Genomic DNA, 23934 nt, shown 5'->3' on the forward strand with positions numbered 1-23934 from the left:
ACTCCGCCCTAAACCCTAATCTATATGTACTACTGCTTTACTCTGGACCCCAAGCTTCAGTTAGTCTCTTCTAGTGTGCTCCCATGTAGCTTGTTCACCTTCTAGTTTGTTATTTACCAGTTATTGAGGCATTTAGTTCCAGAGACATTAGTCTGGAAATGTGTCTCTCTCCCCAAAGTCACCTAATCGGATTTCCAATATAGTTGCCACTGGTCTAAAGCTATCTGGGCCCAGATCAGACTGCAACAATACTAGGAAGAAATTCTTCGCTGTGAGGGTCGTGAGGCAGTGGAACAGGTTGCCCAGGAAGTTGTGGATGTCCCACAAGGCCAAGTTGGATGGGGCAACATGGTCTGGTGAAAGGTGTCCCTGTCCAAAGCAGAGGGTATGGGGCTAGATGGCCTTTAAGGTCCATTCCAACGCAAACCATTCTATGACTCTGTGATTCTAACCCTGACCTGCTGTCCTGACTTCCTTTGCTTCAGCTGGGATCTGCCTCATTGCTAGAGACTGGGCTGTTCTTAAAATGTTCTGTTTTTCCATTCTGACTCCCGCCAGATTGTGTCCTTGATGGTCAAAGCATTGCCCCAAACTGGCTTGCTCCCATACCCAGTGCCTGAGCAATATTTTCCTGGTGGAACAGCCTATGTGTACAGAGTAAACCCTTCACACAGAATCAGCTATTTCTAGGATCCCAAAACAGACATTTCAGAAGGTTTTGCAGCCCATAAAAAGAGGTATATTGTGAAAAATGCCATTAGCAACTATTCCTAGTGGCTTCTTTTAATTTAAATACTGCCATTGGCTGAATTTAATGTCTTCAAGGAGCTGAAGAACTAAATAAAAACAGAAAGGAAAAGGCTAGTTATTTCAAACTTGGTTCTGTCCTTGGCGTGTGGCAACAGGGATGATTTCAACTCATCTCTGACAGCTGAAGAAGAGCTCAAATGGTCTGATTATTAAAATGTATCAAATTACTTCCTTTCTCTAATCAGTAAACTACTGCTTGAATTATTACAAAAAGGTAATGCAATTTACAATTAGAAGCAAAGTAGGTGTTAATATAATAGTGATAGTTTGAGAAAATTAATGGCATTTCTGATTCCATGTACAACACTTACAAGACAGTACAATTCAATAAATTGAACTACTCCCATTTGTGGAAGAAGTGTTCCATTATACAAATGTTCTTGAGCACAGTGTATACCTTCTAGTGTGGGAAAGGCTACGCGTATATAAAACTACATTGGGTTTGTACTATTAGATATATGTGTACACATGTATACATATATATACACTTATTACAGCTATTGTTCAAAAAAGCAAGGGCCATGACAGCTGGCTACAGAAACCAGATGCCAAAGCATGAAGACAACAGCAGAGGTGGCAACAAAACTGGAAAGGAAGGTGACCTGGCAGCCACTCATTCATGAAGAAACACCTAATTTGCAGGAGAAAATCTTCAAAGTTTGACAAACTGTTGACATGTTCCTTGGGGAACTTGTCTCATAGCTTCCTAGATCTTTGTCTAATCAACTAAAAAAGCTGGAAGGGTCCATAACTGCTAAGATGTGACTAGATGAAAAGATATTGCCCCACAGATAGTACACAAATTCTCCCAAGTAACAATGCAAAAGATTTGTTGAGATTGTGGAAACTCTACAAATGCCCCAAATGGAATATTTCCAGGTTATAAACAAAATAATAATGAAAAGAAATCACAAAACAACAACAACAATAAAACAAAGCGACATCTGAGTATTTAACAGGATTACAGGTCTAGAAGAGTTATGTTGAACTAGGGACAAACACAGGACCCAAAGAAGGACTGGCATAGGAAATTCTTTCAAGAGTGGCTTGTGACTAAAGCTTATTTGATCTAAACATGTACAAGTCATTAAAGACACAAAAATAAACTATGGATCAAGCAACAGGCACAGTACAGGCAACACTCAAAACGCTCTTCACTATGGAAACTGGTGTCCCATGTGACCAAACATTATTGATTCAGCGGAAAAATTAAAGAGAAACAAAATAACCCCCAAAAGCTAATGTATATTAAGAGTGGAAGAGTGACTGCCAGAGATGAAGATCAATTATATCATAAAAGAAATGCTTTAAGTTTTCAGACTTACCAACCTTCAGACCACAAAATGGATTTTAAGATGTCTGTCACTGTCATTAGCCAGCTTGGCAGAAGGAGATGAAAAAAGCCCTCATCTATCTGGTCTCTGTCTGCATGTTTTTACATTTTCATCAACAATATTGAAAATCTTTTGGTAATAAATCTCAAAAGTAAACTTAACTGTATTTTTTGACCAACATCTGGTGTAATTCCAAGTTACTCTGTGCCCTGAAAATACATAGTTGCAACACTTAATCTTCAAGAAATAATTGAGAAATTTTGACAATTTTTGTCTGCCGTGCTTTGTGATTTAAAGGCAAAACATACTCATTAACACTGTGCTTTAATAGAATTACCATGCCATATTTAATGCTTGTAATGAAGACATGTAATTATTTATATTCATAGAAATGTGGGGCTACCGTATCTGAAACTAGGTCTAAGAAATTATATTGTAACATATCACTCTGAAAACAGTCATATAACTATCCAGAGAGTAAGCTCGTTATATAAGGCTGCCTTATAATAGCGTAATTGCTCCCAATTTCAATTCTTTACATTCTTGCAGAAAAAACAGCTGAGTTTCATAATTAGGCTTCTATTGTGGCACCATCATTTTAATGAAATTTCTTTAGCAAAAGAAAGAAAAAACAGTTAAAACTCAGCAGAGTGCTTTGACAGCACTATATTTTTTCCATGAGAACTTGAATTTTCACATATTTAGTACTAGTAACATAGAAGTAGGGTCTTGTCTATGTTTTGGCTCTGCCTTATGGCACTATATTACAGTGGGACTTGATGATCATACAGGTCTATTCAGACATGAACAATTTTATGACTGTGATTCCGTGGTTACCATTTGTGTCACATTCTCCTATCCTGTTCCAAGTGTTGTTACATAGGAAAGGATATCAAAAGATATCAAAATACAGCCCACATGACATGATGTAGGCTACCTCTGAATTTACAGCAAAAGCAATATTTTTCCTAATTGTGTACCAGAACTGATGACACATTACTTGCAATGTGAAATGCCAGAGAGATACATTACAAATACTGTTACACACTTGTGTTATTCAAACTGAGTTAAAAGTACCACGTTTGTTGTAAGCCAATGTAATGGAGATCATTGGGCACTTTTCCTGTGCAGTGCATCATACTCTTCTCTTACTATGAAGCAAAAAATGATATGCTGGATTATAGGTGTGCTAAGCCTCATATTTGTGATGGTGTGATACCTCTGCAAGTGCCACATGAGCTGTACGATTAACAGACACACAAAAGGTTACTGAATCCAACTTACATTCAGTTGGTGATGCTTGGAAAGTTCAGTTGGTGATGCTTCTCAAGTTCTGATCTCAGGGTGATCCCTTGACAACTGAAGATAACCAAAGCTGGCATGGAAAAATAGCATAGTCTGACCTGTGCTTGCACTAGATGTGATTTCCTCTACGGGACAATACTCTCCAAGCACAGGCAGCTACAAAGAAAGACGAAAAAGAAAATATAAAGAGAGGAGAGGAGAGGAGAGGAGAGGAGAGGAGAGGAGAGGAGAGGAGAGGAGAGGAGAGGAGAGGAGAGGAGAGGAGAGGAGAGGAGAGGAGAGGAGAGGAGAGGAGAGGAGAGGAGAGGAGAGGAGAGGAGAGGAGAGGAGAGGAGAGGAGAGGAGAGGAGAGGAGAGGAGAGGAGAGGAGAGGAGAGGAGAGGAGAGGAGAGGAGAGGAGAGGAGAGGAGAGGAGAGGAGAGGAGAGGAGAGGAGAGGAGAGGAGAGAGGGACTAAACTACCTGTGAAAAGACTGACTGTGAAATTGCAGTGTAAGAGACAGAATTTGAAATGTGAAAAGATCCAAGGCTGTACAATATGATACCAGCAGAAATAAGACACAGACCAAGGGCCAAGATTAGCTGTCATTTGGTAAAGACAGATGGGTTGTGTGATGAAGAAAGCAGCTATGGCATATGCCATTGTGTACAGGGGGCCTGTTAGCTGTGCTCCTCTGCCTCCAGACGTCCTGTGCAGGGAGGATCAGCCCCTGCTCCGGGTCCTTGACCTGAGGGGCAACAGGGGAAGCAATGGTCAGCTGCAGTAGAAAAGTCCCTTATCATCCAGGTTTTGGATGAATGTGGGTACTGCCTTGACAATTCCTTGTCACTGCACACATTTACTCCTGTTAGCAAAACTTCTGTTATTTAAGTGAGCTTGAATCTGGTGAACATACTAAAATATGTTATGTGTTCTGCATAATACCTGATTTTTATTCAAACATATTCATTATAGACAGCAGTTTAGAAAGGTAAGAACCTGCTATGGCTTATTTTTTTAATGCAGATGTATCTATCTTGCTACAATGGAAAAAGGAAATCCATTTAAAAGGCATCATTAATCCACAAAACCACTACCCATGCTATGTTTTAGAAGTATATTTAATTTTAGAACTGCACTCAATGAAAATAAAGTACAAATTAAGAAATGGGAACCAGTTTAAGTCACAGAAAATAAACGGAATTCACTGGGTGTTCAATTTGTCACCTTTTCTTTTGGAAAACTGGAAATGATTCAAGTCAGCTAATGAGTAGGCCATAAAATTGTTCACCCTGTATTCCTCTACTGTAACAGCATTAATGACTGTCTGTATCAATAAATTAAACCAGCAGAACAGTAAGCATGGACAAATAATTAAAATAAGCCCTGAACCCAAGCTACTGGACATTTTTTATAGCTGGCAGGTGGAACAGAGTTGTACACAATTCACCCAACATTCCCAAGGATTCACCTCATTTTTGGAGGTGAAAATTTATTTTTCTCCCCAGCTACATATTGTCCTATGCAGGATACAATCAAGTGCTTACACCAAACCCAGATGGACAGGCTCTCCACTCTTTTCAAAGCATATCTTAACCACAGAGATGTGGAAAGGAGGTAGAAATTCTGTATGAAACCACTGAATTCACTGGCAGTTAGAGACAGCAAAAAGAGAGTATTTTAGACTTAATACACCTCAATATGTGTAATTTCTGCCTAAACACAGTATCACTTCAATGTTTTTCCTATGATGTGCAGGTGACATTGCACATTTGTTTCTTGGGTAATGTATAAAATAATCACTTCATGCTGCTTCGGTGCCCAGTGAGTACACAAGTGAGTACGTAAATAACTGCAAAAGACTACTTATCCTTGCAATTTTTAAATCAAATCATATCAACATATGTATTTTCCAGTGAAATACCCCAACAAACCAGCAAACTGCTGAAAACATAATATTGTCATGTAACACGACAGCTCCAAATTTTTGATACCAGTAAAGCCTGAGAACAATTTGCATTGAATCAGAGAATGTCCTGTGCTGGAAGGGACCTCAAAGATCACCTAGCTCCAATCCCCCTGCTTTGAACAGGGGGTTGCCTTTCACTAGACCAGGTTGCTCAGAGCTCCATCCAGCCTGGCCTGAACACTTCCAGGGATTGGGCATCCACCATTTTCTCTGCGCAGCCTGTTCCAGGGCCTCACCTCCCTCACAGTAAAGAATTGCTGCCTCAAACCTAATCTAAACTTACTCTCTTTCAGTTTGAAGTCACTCCCTTTGCCCTGTTACAACATGCCCTTGTAAAAAAGACCCTCTCCATCTTTCTTGTAGGCTCCCTTCATGCTGCAAGCAAGTCACCCTGAAGTCTTCTCTTCTCCGGGCTGAACAATCCCAGATGTCTTTGCCTTTCCTCATAGGAGAAGTGCTCCATCCTCCTAATCAACTCTGTGCCACGCAAACATGCATTAAACTTAATGGTGCATTGGCACAGTGCATGCAAACATCCACTTGTTTTTAACACAGTATTTTCTCTCTATGCGAGTATCACACTACTCAGATCTTTCCCCCAAGCACACTTGAATATAACAGAAACTCTATTAATCATGGCAAAAATAGGGGAAACAATTTCAGCTGCCAGTCATCCCTGGAGAAAAAGTAAATATGGTAGAGAGCATGAAGCTACGAAGGAAAAGATATGCGTTCTATCCTGATCACTTCCCCTCATCCGTGCATGGAACTGGAAGCTCGGAGCCGCGGCTCGGGCACCGCCCGCTGCTTAGAAAAGGGCAATTCCGAAGGAAGCCTCGTAGAGAACTCAACTACCAGTCTCTCTTCAGATCTGGTCTGGATCACCCTCCAAAGCAACCGGGCACGTTTCAGGCTCTACCAACAGGTTTCCTTCCCAGCTTGCACGGGACGCGGCCTCGCCCGTCCCCGCCGTGGCTGGGCCCGGTGCCCGCCCGCGCTCCGAGCCCGCCCTGCCCAGGGCACCCAGCAGCGCGCTCTATCCCCGGACCCTGCGAGGGCCCCGCCGGGGCCGCCACACCCGCGGTGTCCCCTTGCACCTCTCCGGGAGACACGGCCTCTCTCCGCCCGGACGAGGGCAAGTGCGCCCGTGTGGGGCTGCTCTTCTCACTCTCCGCCTAAGCAGGGAAAGCACCAAGCCCCGGCCCAAGACACCCCGTGTCCGCCCGAAGAAGGCACCCCGGCACCGCTCCGACCCCCGTGAGGGTGCGGGGCAGGGCCGAACCCCATGGCGGGGAGGAGGAGCAGGAGCAGCCGCAGCCGGGATTGGGGCCCGCCGGCACCGCCCGGCCGGTCGCGGGGGAGGAGGCGGCGGGAGGAGGAGCGGTGGCGCGGACCGCAGCGAGCTGGCGGGGCTCGGCGCGGCGGTCCCTGAAGATGGCGGCGGCGGAGCCGGGCGCTGCTCCGGGCAGCGGGAGCTGCGCTCCAGCGGGCGGCGGCTCTGTGCCCGTCCTTTTTTGCTTCTCGGTTTTCGCGCGGCCCTCCAGTGTGCCCCACGGCGCCGGCTACGAGCTGCTGATCCAGAAGTTCCTTAGCCTCTACGGGGACCAGATAGACATGCACCGTAAGTTCGTGGTGCAGCTCTTCGCCGAGGAGTGGAGCCAGTACATCGACCTGCCGAAGGGCTTCCTGGTCAACGAGCGCTGCAAGGTGCGCCTGGTCCCGCTGCAGATCCAGGTGAGAGCCGGCCGCCACAGGTGCGTGTGAGGGCGGGCAGCCCGTCCCGTCCTGCCGCGGCGAGCCCCGGCCCCTTCCGGGAGAAGTGAGGGATCCTGGAGCCGGCTGGGACCGTGGGCGCAGTCCCCGCCGCCCGCGCTCAGTTGTCTCTCCGTGGAAACTTTTGGTTTCCCGAGCCGGGGAGGCAGGTGCGCTTTGCGCCTCACGCGTGTGGTAACCGGGCTTTGCCTTCGGCTGGCCAGAACTTAGTTGGCGTCATGAATGGGAAGACAAGTCAGGTCGCTGAAGTAATCAATGCTCTCCGCTAAATCAGGCGGCTGGTCATACCCGGCCTTAGCCGGGGGTAATGCTGCGAGGTGGAAACTGCAAGAGTGCCGGTAAAGTGGGCTCTGCCAGAGCTCGGTATCTTGGCTTGTAGTTCATCAGGACCTCTGTATTCCTCTTTGCCTCAAAAAGCTCTTTCTGATATGCAGGTCTACAGCTTGGTAGTTCTGTAGCCACAAACCAGGAAGCCGGACTGCCAGACAGATGCAGTTACGTGTGCTTTCCTATGAAGATACTTTTATGCCCACTAGAGATTGGCGCAAGTTGTGCTCTAATACTTCCACTCAAAACACATTGCTTCTTCCATTTTCCAGTATCGAAGAATTCAACTTAAAAAAAACCCACAAACCAAAACAGACCCCAGGATTAAACCCCACATAATTGCTGTTTTCATTCTGAACATTTAAAAAAATTATTATTAGGAAATTTTATTTTGCCTAGCTGACACTTCTCAGATGTTAGAGAAGTGTTATCATGAGAGCTGAAACATTGCTTGTCTTTTCTTAATGTTTTCAGAAATGTGTAATTAATCCTGTTTGTAAACTCTGCTTAATCATAGTGTCTTGTATGCATAAACTCTCTAGGTGGTCTGTTTGCTTTCATATTAAGGATGCCTTTGGCATCTTTTATTCTTAACTTAAGGTATGGAAAGAATGGTTAAGAAGAGCTAACTAGTTTAATAAATGATTAGCACATCATATACACTCATTATATTCAGTTTAAAAACTTTTCTGTTTCTGTGTTGTAATTTGTGGGAGCCCAATCAGAAAAACTGGAAAGGAACAGTCTTTCCGGCTTGCAAAAAGAGTTGGTATAGATGTTCATGAAAGCAAGGATTTTAAAAACAGAATTTGGGTATTTTGGGCATATAACAGTGTTTCAGGTCAAAATTTGGTTCTCATTTGTGCATGCAGATCACTACTCTGCAAAGACTCCCTTGCAGATGCCTTCTGCACTGAAACTGTAAATGCAGCTCAAGCATTTGTAGCAGGACATACATCTTGGAATAAAGGTCAGTACTGAGACAAGGATGCATCACTCCCAGGGTGCAAATGCGCTATACGGCTTTGACTGCAGGGATTCAGGATGAACCAATAGTTTATGCATTATTGCCTATTTGATTGCCTACTTACACCAATACTGTTGCAGTTCTGTTGCAGCTGTTGATATTAAAAGGATGGTATTTGTGGGTTATTCCTTGATATGTTTCAGCAGCTGTGAATGAGCTGAAGATGTCTCAAATGAGACATCACAATGATGTCAGTCAGCTTGCCTTAAGCCAGAGACAGGTGCTCAGAGATCACTTGTTTGAGAAACATTTGGTATGATACAGACACAGCTGAGCTTTTTAAGACCTTTAGGACTTAGTGATGGGAATATTATACTTTCTGTGTATTCACTCAGGCATTGCCACTATTATATGCCCTTTTTTCCTTCCCTCCTGCTTTTCCTCCCTCCCTTCCTCCATGATTTATCTGCAGTTACACACAACATTGATTTGTCAACTCTGTGTGTGGCATAGTCAGTGGAATCCCTGTTTTGGATGCATGTTTCAAGAGGGACAACTTTTGCTTGCTGATGTGATTAGACTTTCATATTTAGAAAGATATTTCTGATTTAAAATTCAGAGGTGCTAGCAGCTGTATCACTAGACAATAATTTCAGTGATTTTATATGCATGTTTTATGAGGTATATGTATGCATTTAGTTGGAGGTAGGATTTTAACCTTTAAGGCAGCTAATCTGTGGTATGTTGTCCTTCCATTTTGACTCCTGTGCAGGCCTGTCATAGAAGGATGCCTTTTGGTATAATAGCTCACAGAATGTCAGCATCAAATGATATTCAACTGGTCTGTTTCAATTTCTTGTCCCTGCAGCTCAGGGGAGCAGTAATCTCATGGAGGAATTACCATATGCTGCCCTTGGAAAGCCACTCCATGAACTCAGTTCAAAGCTTGATCTGTACAGGGACATTTGCTCTTTTGTTGTTTTATGCCTTTTCACCATCCTCATATATGTACGTTTGTTTGGTCCAGGTGTGCTGACACGAAACAGTCACTTAAGCTTCTGATGGCCGTGCAGCGTTAGGCAGGCTGGTGGGGAGCACTGCACTGTGATGTTCTGCCTGGCTGCCACTCCTCAACTTGGATCTTCTCCACCCCAGACATGCAGAGGAGAGGGACCTTTCCTCAGGCCTCTCTCAAACGGAGGGACTGCATCTGCTTTTCATAAATTTTAAGTCTTATAGAGAGACTTAATGGGAGACTATAACATTTGTAGTTTGGATGAGGCAATGCAGGACCATTTTAATCACCTCTACATACAGTTGAATAGTGCTACAAAAGTTATTGTATTTTCCTGTAGTGTTGTTGTAGCTGCTTTTGGAGGAGAGAAATAAGGAAAAAGACTTTGGTGATATCCAAAGAAAAGACGGCTGTAATATGCACATTACAGCTGTGTAATAGAGCAGTTTAGGCAGCTAGAGAGGCTATTTCACAGTTACTGTCATAACTTCAAGGTGGCTTCTCCTCAGGAGGACTTGTACTCTGTATTTACAAACTGGTAAACCTTAAGATACTGAAGCTAAAAGGGTAAAATTATTGCTGAAACCATTGCATAAAAGTACATCTCTTTCAGGTTAGTTTTTTGAGAGAGGTTGGTGTCTCAGGCATATCTGTCTTGAAAAAACTTCTGCTGAATGATAAGCTAAATGAAATATAGCAATTAATACACATATTTTCGCTGTTATTGCATATACCTGATATTGCTCAGATAGTCTGGAGCTAGAACTAACTAACTCAGTAACCCAAGTCCATTTTCTGAAGAGCAGGAAAAGCCAAAGCATAAATTGCAGGGATTCTATTTGGGGGTTTTAGGGTGAAATTAAAATTTTTGATAAATTGTTACATTCCTAAATAAATAAGTATTTTGAAAAGCAGCATGTGGGACCTTAAAGAAGGGGGAGGAAAGGGGCTGAAAATACTGAAAGAGGAATTTGTTTCTCAAATCCAGACTCCTTGTTTGTATATCTTTACTCTGTAACAAGCATTTTAGTAATTTTAAATTTTGCTGAAGACTTTTGTACTACATTAGTTTTATGTATGTCATGTGTTATTTTAACTAAATCTGTCCTTTTTAAATGCTGAAATACATGTAAAAGGCTGCACATTAGCTTAGCATAAGATAAATATTTATGTTTCTAAATTGAAATATTTTTTACCTGTTTTTCTCTTGAAATACATCAAACTGAATTTATTCATTTTTTTTACATTTGAAATATAGGCAGCAAAGTACAACTGAATCTTACCAATTTTCTTTAAGAAGTACAGAAGAAAAGGTGGTAGCTTCTTTTTGTTGTTGTCTCTTTTGTGCCATTCTTGAAATACCAAGGTTGCAGCATCCCCCAGTCTGCCCTTTTAGTATGTAACATTTAGTAGGTGACATGAGATTTATGACGTCACTAGTGATGTCAAACGGGGTTATTTCTTTGCTTCCAGTTTCTTGTTCATTACAAATACTGTGAGGAAATTAATTTTGTCAGTCTCATGATTTCCCAGACTTTGAACAGGTAAAGGACAGGTAAAAAGCCAGTCAGTATATGTGAATATTTTTGTAAAGCTGAACCTATAATTATAGTACTTCATCTCAATCACATTTTTGTCTGATTGATAATAATAATAATCAGCAGAGATGATAAATAGATGTGAAAAAGCACCTCTCCTTTCCCACCTAGGTCTTTTCTAGGGTAGGATTTAAAGCTGTATGTGACTTGTGACAGCATACCTTTAAATCCTGGTCTGGACAAGGTCCTAGAGATGACTTCTTTAGCTGGGTAAAAGAGCTGCATCAGGTTACTTGACCATTTGATGTACCTATTCTGGTTGTGCTGTGGGTAACCTTCAGCTGGAGGACATAAAATCCTAACTAAGAGAAATGAAGTGCAACAAGTGGAAGTGCTTATGTACTTCAGGTGAACTTCAGGTCATTTGGGTTTTGATTTTTTTTTTTTTTTTTTTACTTTTGAGTTCAAGTTGTTTAATGGTATTGGGGCTGAGTAGATGTAATATGCAGGGTGGATTCAGGCAGATACTGTGTGGCTGCAGTGGCTCACAGTCCTTGCCCAGCTTGCCACTTTCTGCAGCGAAGTCAAACAGGTGTTGATGTGCCAGCCCAGGTTTGATGTTTAGGTGTAGTTTTGCCCTCACCCCAGCTCTTTGGGATGTTGCACTGGGGAGATCTGGGTGATTTTCACTGCCAGATGTGAAGTGGAAGTGTCACAGCATTCTTGTAGATGGGGAGGATGGCATTGAAAGCAAGTGAGTTGTAGGATTTATGTGGCACACTAAAGAACTAGTAAACTAACTAGTAAACTAAACCTTTCCTTTATACATAGCAAATGCTTACATGAATGTATTTATGGACTCTGTTATCTACTATTTATGAAACTGACTTTCAAACTGCTTTCTGCTGCACTCTGCACTGCCTACATCTGGTCTTCCATGTAACACCAGCAAGTGTCGACTCTTTGATGTTAGCTTCTCTTCCAGTTTCCTCTTGTTCTGCCACAATTCAGATTGCAAGCTAATCAGAAATAAATAGAAAAATCAATATACAAATTATTTGTGTTAGACTTTGTAAAAGCTTTTATTTAGCAAATATACAGTTGACACAACTTTATTTTAGAGAGGTGCTGGCATGAATCTGAAGGCATAAATTAAATCATATGAAACCAACTTGACAGTAAAGAAAAGCAGATATAGTGCTTTTGCTCCAGCTCCCAGTGCTTCTTGACATAAACATGAGATTCTGTGGAAGTCTATAGTAAGAATACTCTGTGGCTTGAAACACAGTCAGTTTTCTTCTGCACTTCACTGTCAAATCAGAATAAAATTTAATTGTGCTCTATAAAATGGCTTTCAAATCCACTGTTTTTAATTATTCCATTGTTCTTCTTGACAAAACATAGGGCAAATACTGTTTTTGCAGAAGATCCCATGCTGGAAGGAGCTGCAAGCATCTGAAAAAGCAGACTTCAGGTATTTCAGGACAAGCTGGAAAAACAGGGTGCAATAAGATGCACTTCAAAATGGAAGTAGCAATGTAGAAATAATCAGCTATACAAACAGTAGATGAGGGAGAGTTCAGGGGATGATTTATAAGTCTAAAATGTACTCAGGAGTCAAAGTATCGTCCATTATGAAAAGAGCAAATACTGTACTGAAAAGTACAGAATAAACAGGGCCTGGACGGTCTGTGAATTGGCTGATATTTGAGGCCCTGCTAGAGCCGTGAAGTAGTATGGTCAGAGAAACACTGTTGTGATAGTAGTATTGAGTGCTTCGTTCCAGACTGCAGTTTGAAAACTACCCCAGGGAGGACCATGAAAACAATTTGTAGGAAGAAATACTAAAAGCATTCGATACATTTTAGAATGAGGAGTGGGAAAGGAAGGCCTAAAGGGAGACCTAAAGGTCTGATTCTTAAGGTCTGGTAATAAGTTTTGGACATGGTTATCCATGTGAAGGAGGGTTGTAATGCGCTTGTGTTTCAAATTCACTGTGGAGCTAACTGGAAGTAGTACTCATACATGTGTGCAAAGGAGCTATGGATGAGAAAACACTGAAAGGCAAAGGTAACAGAGCTGTGGGATGGGTTTTACAAGAGTTCTGTCTCTGATGGATCAGACCATGTGGTCATCTGTGAAGAATATTATTTATGTTTGTTTGATCCTTCTGTAGGGCAAGACTATGCTGCTTCTTGAAGACTTTCCAACTCTCTTCACATTTGTTCCTCTGCTAGGGGTGGTGGTGCCATCTGCTGCACTGGCAGAGGAAGGTGCATATCAAGGCGGTAGATTAACTTCACATTGGTCATTCTGTAGTTGATGATGGTTTGTGGTTCAGACAGATGTTAAAAAGTTACAGAATTACAGAATCAGGTAGACTATAAAAGACCTCTGAGATTGAGTCAAGCCTGTGACTGAACCCTGCCATATCAATTAGAGCATGGCATCAAATGGTACCTTCAGTCTTTCCTTCAATGCCTTCAGCGACAGCACCTCCACCACCTCCCTGGGCAGCCCATTCTAATATCTATTCTCCCTTTCTGTGAAAAAATTCTTCCTAATGTCCAACCTTAACCTCCTCTGGTGCAGCTGTTAAAGTGATGGGAAGATTTAAAGGAGAAAGTTTATAGTCTTTGCTTGTCATATAAATGCTAAGACAAAATGGCACATTTTATGAGTAGGAACCACACTTATAAGTATTGTTTATTCCAATTTTTCTGTTTTTATTGCTGAGCAGTAGGAAAGTTAAATGTCATGATTGACTTCTGTGATGGTAGTAAGTGCCAGAGCTGGAATGGGTCACAGTATGTGTTTCCTGTGGTGTTGAATTGTACATTAATACTGCCTGCCGACTGCCTTTTTTCATTGTTCAGGCAAATGGTGGGGTATGATGGATGGTATTCAAGAACAAGGTGGTTATTTAATTTTATGTCCAATCTTTCTTGGTCCCAGACCTCATTTATTACCTGCTGTAGAATTGCAGAAGTGTTACTTGGGAAAAGTATCTAGAGGCTGCCTTCCCTGGCCCCTTGATCAAATCAGCTGCTGCATTGCTGAATACTGAAAATCTCATAGGATTGAAAATCTCACATCTGTGGTAAATTTTTTCAGTACAGCTGTATCTTCCGGTGAAAAAGATTTCCCTAATGCCTGTTGTGATGCTCTTCTGTCTTCCTGTGGTATCAGTGAGCCCAGTGTTACATCATCTGCACTGTGGTGGTTACTGCGTTTGCCTCTGTAATTGCTAGTATTAGAAGTGTTGCTGTTTGGCTCACAAGGACTGGAGGAACCATGTCTATGAATGCTTGCTGCTTTGGCAGTAGAGGTGTAATGAATCTGAGAATTGAGGAAATTTAGTATTTGCAATTGTTAGCATACAGGTAATTTTCCCAACAGTTTGAACAGGCCATTGCATATGTTTAAGCATTGCTATTATTAAGCATGGCCTTGGGAATTGAGATCAGCATCATTTTACTCTGGAGACGTGTTGAATCAGTGAAAGTTTTGTAATGAATATTTATCAATTCCCAGTTCCTTTGTGGTGAGTTGACCTTGGCTGGCCACCACGTGCCCACCAAACTGCTCCATCAGTTGTCCTCAGTAGGACAGAGGGGAGAAAATATGACAAAGCTTGTGCATCAAGATAGGGACAGAGAGGAATCTTGCCAATTACCATAATAGAAAAACCAGACTTGGGGAAATCAGTTTGATATAGTGCTAATCAATAACCAAGTAAAATAATCAGAAATAAGAACAAATGTAAAAACACCTCTTCCCTATGCCTCCCTTCTTCCCTGGTTTAGCTCTAGATCCAACTTCTCTACCTCTTCCCTTCAAGCAGCACAGAGGGGTGGGGAATGGGGTTTGTGGTCAGTTCATAAAACTTCACCTCTCCCACTCATTCTTTCCACACTCTTCCCCTGCTCCAGAGAGGGGTCCCTCCTGTGTGAGATAGTATGTAATGTAACTTCCCAAATATGCATCCTTCCCAAACATTCTGCGCTTGGGCTCCTCTCTAGAGAGTCACAGTTCACTTCAGAGAGTCACTTCAGCGGGGCTCTTCAGAGTCTCAGCCTTCTTTAAGGCATATTGCAGGCTTTCTTCAAGGCTCTGCTGTGGGGTCCTCCATGGACTGCAGGTGGATTTCTGTTCCACTATGGAAGCCCATGAGCTCCAGGGGCACAGTTGCCTCATCTTGGTCTGCACCAGGAGCTGCAGGGGAATCTCTGCTCCAGCACTTGGGGCACCTCCTGCCTCTCCTTCTGCAGTGACCTTGGTGTCTGCAGTGTTCTTTCTCCCACATATTCTCACCCTCCTCTCACAGCTGCTGTTGGACAGTGGGGTTTTTTTACCCTTTCTTAAATATGTTAGCATAGAGTTGTCACCAGCATCACTGATATAATAGATCTGTCTTGGATTCAGCTGGCATTAGTGCTCTCTTGACATAAGGCTGTTTCTGGCATCTCACAAAAGCCACCCTTACAGTCTCCTCCCACAACCAAAACCTTGTCACATTAACCTAATACACCTGCACTCTTCCAAAATACATTCTTTTACAGATTTTGTAATTTTCTTTCAGTTTAAAACATTACAACCTCAGATTGCAGGAAATGAAGTGTATATAATTAATGGGTACTTCCCAGAAGCTCTTTATTCAATTCGATTTATCTGTCTGCTGAAAAGCTCCTGAATGGATGTAATTTCTCTTGAGTTGCCTTACAACTGAATGACAGTATGTAGCTCTTTTCTTTCCCTGTGGCTTCCATCTGAAGCCCTATACTTTGGTTCGACAGGTAGTGAAAGTAATTTATCTATAAAAATACAAAGCACTCTTTCTAAGTGTAAGAAAGTTAAGTATTTGGTTTATTTTTCTTATCCCCTGCCTTCCACCCTACTTGGTATCTTGTATGAGGGAAACTCTAGGAGATTACTTTTGTCATTAAAATGCATTCAGTTTGGTTTCTAATATTTACAGTCTCCTCTACTTTCTTTCTAGCCTTGGGCTTTCATCAGACTTGTGCTAAAAGATGTCATAGACAAATCAAATTGACTACACAATGGAAGTATTGAATATATATACACATACAATATTTGAAAGCAAGTGGAAGTATGAAGTTTTTAAACTTTAATGTATCCTGGGTCTATTTCAGTTCCAAGAATTGTGGATTTAAAAATGACTTTGAAGAGTGTAATTTTGCTTTTGGTACTTTTTTTTTTTTGTTATGATTTAGGTGGTGTGTTCCTCTGCCCCCCTTCAGAGTTCAGAAATATCCATGTACATTTATGTGGAATTATGCTTCCCACCTAATAAAATTGTGATTATATATTGATGACTCTACCGTACTGTTCAGTATCAGCTATTCATTTTACTTCAGAAACATATCAAAATCAAGCTTGAAAAACTTGTCTCCTATTTTGACTCAAAGTAACATAAATCCATAATCTAGCAGATGTATTGCAAACTCTTCCTCATTGTGCTACATTTCTGAAGGGATATCCACTGCCATGGAAAACATTACCTTTTTTTCTTTTTTTTTCAGATTACTACTTTGGGCAACTTGACACCCTCAAGCACTGTTTTTTTCTGCTGTGACATGCAAGAGCGATTCCGGCCTGCTATCAAATACTTTGGTGATATCATCAGCGTGGGCCAACGACTGGTATGTTGTAGTGAGTTCTGATCACTCGTTGCAAACTTTTTTTATTATTTTACATACAGTCTAACTATTACTTAGTATTAGGTAACAACAATGTCTTTGTTATTGTTTTTCTACTTTTTCTGTTTTTTCTTTTTTTTAAAAATGTTTTCCTCTCTGTCCTCTTACAGCTCCAAGGTGCACGGCTCTTGGGAATTCCAGTTATTGTCACTGAACAGTATCCTAAAGGTCTTGGCAGCACTGTGCAAGAAATTGATTTAACAGGAGCTAAACTTGTGCTTCCCAAGACAAAATTTTCAATGGTGCTGCCAGAAGTTGAAGCAGCATTAGCAGAGATCCCTGGCGTCCGGAGTATTGTCCTCTTTGGAGTAGAGGTAGGCGTATTGCCATTCTGATACTGGTTTATGGTAATGTTTATGGGCCATCAAAGGGGCCTCACTTTGTGTAATTAAAGCAAACCAACTCAGTTTATATAATTTATAGTACTTAGAGCTTAGATATCCTCTACAGAATAAATTATTTTTGTGTTGTCATTAATATTATCTCATTAAAGAATTTGAGATGAGATACTTATAAACTACAGGCACTTGTCACAATCTTAACTGGCATTTAAAATGCATATTGAGTTCCCTCATACTGCCAGGGGTAGAAAAATGCGTATTTGAACTCTAGTTAATTATGTACTCTACTTTGTGATTGTGTGACTTTCATTTCATAATAATGGTTTGTTGGTGGCTTTTCTACCTTTGATTTCTCCCCTGTAGACTCATGTCTGTATCCAGCAAACAGCATTGGAATTAATTGGCAGAGGTCTGGAAGTTCATATTGTAGCTGACGCCACCTCTTCAAGAAGTATGATGGACAGAATGTTTGCTCTTGAAGTAAGTTTCTTAGGCAAGGCTTTCTTCACCTTGGGTTGGTATATTAAGTTCTCTGCTTATTGTAGGCTAACAAGGAATTTCTATGGACAAAGCAGTGGATAAAATTAGATTTGAGAAGAGATGAGTACTCTGATTCTTAAAATAGCATTGAAAATGGAGAAAAAGTACTGGCTTTTTTTAATCTCCTTGAATTATAATTTAATATGCATAACCCAGTTTGGAATGTTTGGAATTTAGCAGTGATTTTTTCATACAATATAGATTGCTCTGTATAGACATTAGTATTTTAGCATGTCCCTTTATGCAGTGTTATCTCTACAGCAGAGTAAAAGCGTTATAAAGCTTTTGGCTTCGTTGTTCCAAAGAGTATTTTATTCAGGTGTGGAAATTCTTGAAGTGCAACGAAATACAGTATGTGATCCTGTTCAAATCTCCTTGTACCTCTGTCCCTCCTCCTGCTTTTCTTCATCAGTGCAAATTAAAGCTTAATCGCAAGACCCTGATTATAGTAAAGATTCCCCTCCCCCCTGCTTTTAGGAGCTTAGGCAAACTAAATGTTGAGAAAGTGGAGATAAATGTAGCAAGAAGATTTAAAAGCACATACAACTATGTTGTAGCAAATTCATTAAAATGATTTTTTGATGGTGTACTCCTAATTTGCCTACAGGCATCACTGTTGAAAGTCAAAACCCGATACATACATTAAGTATTGCAATTTTTTGCCTCAGGCCCTAATAATTATTTGAAGTAGAAACTAATGATAACCACAGCATGTTATGCTTTTTCATAGATTTTGAGAAGACTTAATTTCTTAAAGACTAAAGAGAAATCCCCAGCACACAGTGATTGATGAAACCCGTGACTTTGATAAAGTGGAAACCTAATGTCAACTGTCACATAGAGCATAGGGACACACACAGAGTACAGGAGTGACTGAAGTCATGGACTTCCCAAATCAATATGGTGCAGCAGCAGTAGGAGACAAAACAAATACAGAAAACCTGAAATCTGTTGGCCTTATTGTGACCTTATTATGGCTTTATTGTGTATGTTTTTGTACATTTATTACTTACAATGTGTCTGTAAGCATAGAAGTTGGGCCAATGTAATAAAGGTTAAAACAGTGACTAGCTAGCTTTGCTTTACTTTCTAGGCTAAAAGGTATTGATCTTAGAAGTGTGATTGCTTGCAAAAGCTGTAAATTTTTCCATTTTTGGTAACTTCTTGGTACACCTTTGTAATGTGTTCTCAGGAAGCAAAAGAAAGCATTTTTCTGTAGTCTCTTGTGTTGTCAGTCATTACAATATGAGTGAGCCAACGCTTGCCATGTGGAGTTGAGCCAGCAGTAACACCTTTTCTGCTGCACATGGCAGCAGCACATACCAACATTGTCTGCTTCTTGTGTTACAGAGCCTCACTTAAAAGTGCTACCAAGGGATGTGGGCTAGAGCAAGCAAGACATGGGCATGCTTGGGAGGAGGAGACCAGGAGAAACGGACATGTATTGGACATGTCCTTAATGCCGATTGACTGTGGCATTATGGGGGGGGTGGGCAACGTACCAAAGTCTTGCATAATCCTGCTTTAGTTTCACCATACAGCTCACAGTTCCTAGTCACATTCTTTTAATAAATGATTTTAACGTTGTCTCTTGTGCAAACTTACGCAAGCTGGTGAGCTGAGGTGAGTTTTACTGACCAGTGTTCCTGGACCCTTTTCCGTACCTTCCTGGGAAGATGAATGTAACATTTGCCTTTTCACAATAACACAGCCCTTCTCTATTCACAGTGATCTTTCAGGAATAATAAAGAGAACTTTGCAGTGATAACCACAGCAGCCCCAAATAACTCCCATCTGGTCCCACCTGCCCCTTCAGTTCTCCACATTTCCCATCGCATAGCATGTGTTTTGATTGTACTGGTGATGAATATACAAATATTTGAGTGGTGTACTAGGAGGTGCAATTTGACTTAATTGGTAATGAAAGCGTTCATGTCTGCTTGGATAACAGGTTGTTTCCACTTCTGTTGTGTGCTTAAAAATGACAGCAGGCAACAACTTCTAGTTAAAAAACCCCTCAGAAACAAAAAAAATCTTGAAATTTTCATTGATGAAATAACTCAGCCCAAAAGTTCAAGGATGTGACTATTCTGAATCTGCCCTGTCTGATGAAGATATCTTATACCAGTGCTTGGTCTCAGATTGAGACAGCTTCATCTGCTCCTGCTGGATTTCTTTTCTGTTCTTTGTCTTTTCTAGTTTTTTCTGCAGTGTGGATGCAACATACTGTCAATACTTTCCTTCCCAAAGACTCTCTTCTAAGAAAACTTGTGATTTCCTTAGAAATCATCTAATATACTTAGCAAACGCATCTCTTATTTTCTGCTAATCTAAAATTTATAAAAATAATATCTAGTCCTAGAGAAGATACAAGTCAATGTCAGCCTCTTTTGACATGTTACGGTGTGTTTTGCTTTTAAAGAGAAGGTGTTCTCTCTTTTCAACCAACATTTCACAGACAGAAATGATTTTTAAGGGTCTAGATTTTTTTTCTCATCCATGCTAGTTAAAACCAAAACCTTTGTATTCTTGAAGAGGCTCACGTTCAAAACATTGCTATAATATTTCATATTAATTTTTCTATTTTTATTTTTTGTATGCATGTGAAGTTTAACAAATATGGTTATACTGAGTAGGAGAGCTGAGGAAAGAATGGCAAGTAGGAAGTATTGAATTCAGTAAATCCAATGTTGTTAGTTTGTTGTTATGTAGGCTGTAGATACATATACTTTACTTGTTGGTCCCTTAAAGTTAGTAACTTTCACCCATCAGGTGGTTTGTAATTGAAGAGCTAGAGAGTTTGGAGCTTCTCTTTGCTTTAATGATTACAGTTGAAACTTGTATGTACATATTGTCTGTTCTCTGCCGCTAGCCCTCCCTTAGCCCGTTCAGGATCCCATTAGACCCTGCTCCCATTTGGTGGAGCATGCAGCTGAGTCGAGGATGAGGGAGGGAAAGCTGGCTCTGTGAAGAGGTTTACTGCCAAAGCATCTGTATGATGGCTGGGAAGATGATGGGCGACATGGGTTGATAAGCTTTTGGTGAGGGTAACTTTGTTATGTAAGCAACAACTACATTTTTAAAAGTCCAGTAACTTTACAGTAAGTCCTGTGCCTTGGGCTACGTGAAGCCCAAGCCCTGCTGAGTTGCACACTTACAAGATCTAGCAGACTTCTTTTGGTTTTCCTTTCTCTGCAGCTGTATATTTTATCCTATAGCCTGTGAGAACTGACTGGGGTTACTGTCTGTAATGAAACATCATTTAAAAAGAGCTGCTGTCGTACCAGTATGATTTATAATGTCTGTAGAAGAGATTTTTCCTCTTTTTCCAGAAATTATTGCTACTAGGTGTGCTCTGTAGTCCAAAAGCTGAAGTATTTGTACATAACAAGGACTGAGAGAGAAATTGTTATAATTTCTTTCTTAATGCTGTTCGGTTGGACCTTGCTATTTTATTTTTTTCCCCAGGCCTTTCATCTGCATGAGAGTGAAGAAAGCTGTCCTCTGGGTTATGCAGGGGGAAGGGGCTGTTACTAAGATGTGTGGGGCTGCTGCCTATTAAATCTGACTTGGGGAAAGAATCTACTTTAAGTAGAAAGCCTTATTTGTAATCCAGGGCAGCCTTTTGCCATAGGAAAGTCTAAACCCTGTCAGTTTTTCATCCTAGCTTTATAAATTATACCACTAAGAAATGCTGGAATGGAATTGGCAGTGCTTTTGTTAATAAGAGATGTTTTTAAAAATGCTATCTATCTTTTCTTTCAAAATCCACTCATTCACATTTGCAAATACCTTACATGATTTCTCTCTGCTCTTTTATTTTTCAGCGTCTTGCACGTACTGGAATTATAGTTACTACTAGCGAAGCGATATTGCTGCAGCTGGTAGCTGATAAAGAACATCCGAAATTCAAAGAAATTCAAAATCTCATTAAGGCAAGTGCCCCTGAGTCAGGGCTCCTTTCCAAAGTTTAAAGCAGGTATGGAGGAAGCAGATCTCACTGTCCTCTTTACAGAGGAAGGAAGGCTATAAGTGCACACATATATGTTCTTTCACTCGAAGTCTGGTAGGAGTGTAAAAATAAAAATTTACATACTTGTACTTGCCTTAGTAAAATTGTCTGGTTATATGTCTGGGTGCAAGTGTGTTCTGTTTAGTTACAGCTGTCAGAAGTTTCAGGTATCATAGGACCCTTTTGTTGTCAAATTTCTTTATTTAAAAAAATAAATTAACAGAGGTGCCTGCTAGTCTATGCTATACACTGATTGTAACAGCTCAAAAAAATGCATATTTCTGTGACACCCCTTGATTGTGTGCTTTGCAGTTGTTCTGTGATGTCCTGTTTTACTTCTGTATTAATAGAAGATAATTACTTGTTGGATAAATGTGATGTGATATGCTTTAATGTTCTATATAATTGAAGTATTTTATTAGGGCAAAAGTTAAAACTGAGTAAGATATATGACCTATATGTGCGCTTTTGTTCTCTAGGATAAAATTTAAGCACTTTGAGGCAAGACACATAAGTCAAGCAGAGCTGATGTTTGATTGCCCTAGGTAGCTGAAGTCTGCATCATGACTTCTGATTATACTGAAATTGACTGTCCAAGGCTGTACTTTCCTTAAGTGTATACAAACAGAAGACTGTTGTGTAATGACTTCTTTATAAACAACTGGTGTAAACTCCTTCAGAACCTAGGAATATTACCAAAGCTTTAAATTGGAAATGCTAAGGATGTTTAATAATGAAAACTTTACAGGTTCGTTTGCTAAATCTACTAATATGTTTAGATTTATTTTGCTTTGTTTTACCCCCTGTTTAGTTAGATTGAATAATTCTGTCTAATTTACTCAAGAGGGCTCTGAAAGAAGGTTTAGCCTCTTCTGGTTTTCGTGCTTTTTTGTGGTCTGTAGTTGGGTGGAGTGTGAATAGAATCTGGTCTAAAATTTTTCTTCAGAAAAATAGCATCTTTAACATTATGATATATATTTTTTCTATCTAGAACTAATCTTTTAACAAGTGATTATTCATAAAGGCACTTCCTTCATGTTCTAGGGGATTAAACAATGTTGTATAAAGTTTACAGTGTGCCTGAGACATTTATTTTTTTTAAAGAGTACTAGAAGATGTCATACATAACCACTGATCTTTTTGGTAGAAAAGCTATTAAAGTATGTGTATTGTTTTAAATTGCTTATTTTCCCCACAAGATGGCTCTAAAAGAATTGTTTCATAAATAAAAATAATTTCAATTATTTCATATAACCTTTATATGTTCAAAAGAAATAAAAAGTTAACATTTGCTGTCTCTTTTTTGCTTGTGATATTTATTGTAGAGCAAATCCTGAAAGCTGTGTTTGCCATGGACTTTATTCTAGTTTGTACAGCTGTAGAAGTTCTATGGATGTCATGGGAATTTTGTGTAAAGATCAAGGGTGGATAATGTTGAATGATTCTTGTCTTCAACATCTAGTTACAGTGTTATTTAACACTCTAGAATATGAGGAATTAACATGCTTCAAGCTGGAGGCTGGAATGCTGGTTGGGTTAAGAACGCTTGCTCTATCGCTGACCTACTTTTAACCTTCTTTCCTCGTATATTAATTGTGTTTCTTAGCAGTACAAAGTTCACTTAAATAAATCAAATCAACAGCTGTGCACAAAAATACTGTAAATATCTTATGAAATAATGAGTTTATTGCCGTTCTTACCATTATGTGTTGATGGTACCAGGAGACAGTAATTGGAGGAAAAACTGTAGCATTTTTTCCCACGTTTATTTTTGAAACCCTATCAGTTGCTTCAAAAACAAATGCATGGACTTTTAAGAGGTAATGGTATTGTTACTAAAATTTTACCACTTTCATAGAAAAGTAAGTCAAAGGACAGATGTTGCATCTTCATTTACATTTCTCTTTTCAGAAATTCAGAAATACCCAGGGTTATCTTATAAAATGGAGCTCTTAGATGTGAATTTAGGGATGAAATACATTCGTCTTTTGTTAGATGGATGCATCATTCAGCATCACGTGGGTCATTCAGATGAGATTGTATGAGTGTTTATTTAAAAAGAAGAGGAAAAAAATGTTGCCATGTTTCTCTTACCTAAAGTAAGTTTATTCACGGGACAAAATTTCCTTTGCTTCTTCACTGCTCTCAACGCATCCATATTTCATATTTTCTGTTGTGTGACAAGTGGGTGTTCCAATGCAGCAGAACAGCAGAAATGAGTCGTTAGAGAAGAGGCCTGTGGGCTATTACGCTATGTTGAGTAAGTACTGTTTTGTTCTGCGAGGATAGGAAATAAATTAATGA

The 23934-nt window shown here is 40.3% G+C and overlaps 1 protein-coding gene across 1 annotated transcript; it reads left to right on the forward strand.

Annotated features, from left to right (window-relative positions):
- The first annotated feature begins 6790 nt into the window (after positions 1–6790).
- On the forward strand, positions 6791–21865 carry ISOC1 (isochorismatase domain containing 1). The gene is made up of 5 exons (XM_058043667.1): positions 6791–7131; positions 16561–16680; positions 16848–17051; positions 17442–17558; positions 21446–21865. The coding sequence occupies exons 1-5, from the start codon at positions 6832–6834 to the stop codon at positions 21590–21592; spliced, it is 888 nt and encodes a 295-aa protein (XP_057899650.1). The 5' UTR covers positions 6791–6831; the 3' UTR covers positions 21593–21865.
- The last annotated feature ends 2069 nt before the right edge of the window (positions 21866–23934 follow it).

This window comes from Melospiza georgiana, chromosome Z, assembly GCF_028018845.1.
Source record: "Melospiza georgiana isolate bMelGeo1 chromosome Z, bMelGeo1.pri, whole genome shotgun sequence".
NCBI classification, from domain to species: Eukaryota; Metazoa; Chordata; class Aves; order Passeriformes; family Passerellidae; genus Melospiza; species Melospiza georgiana.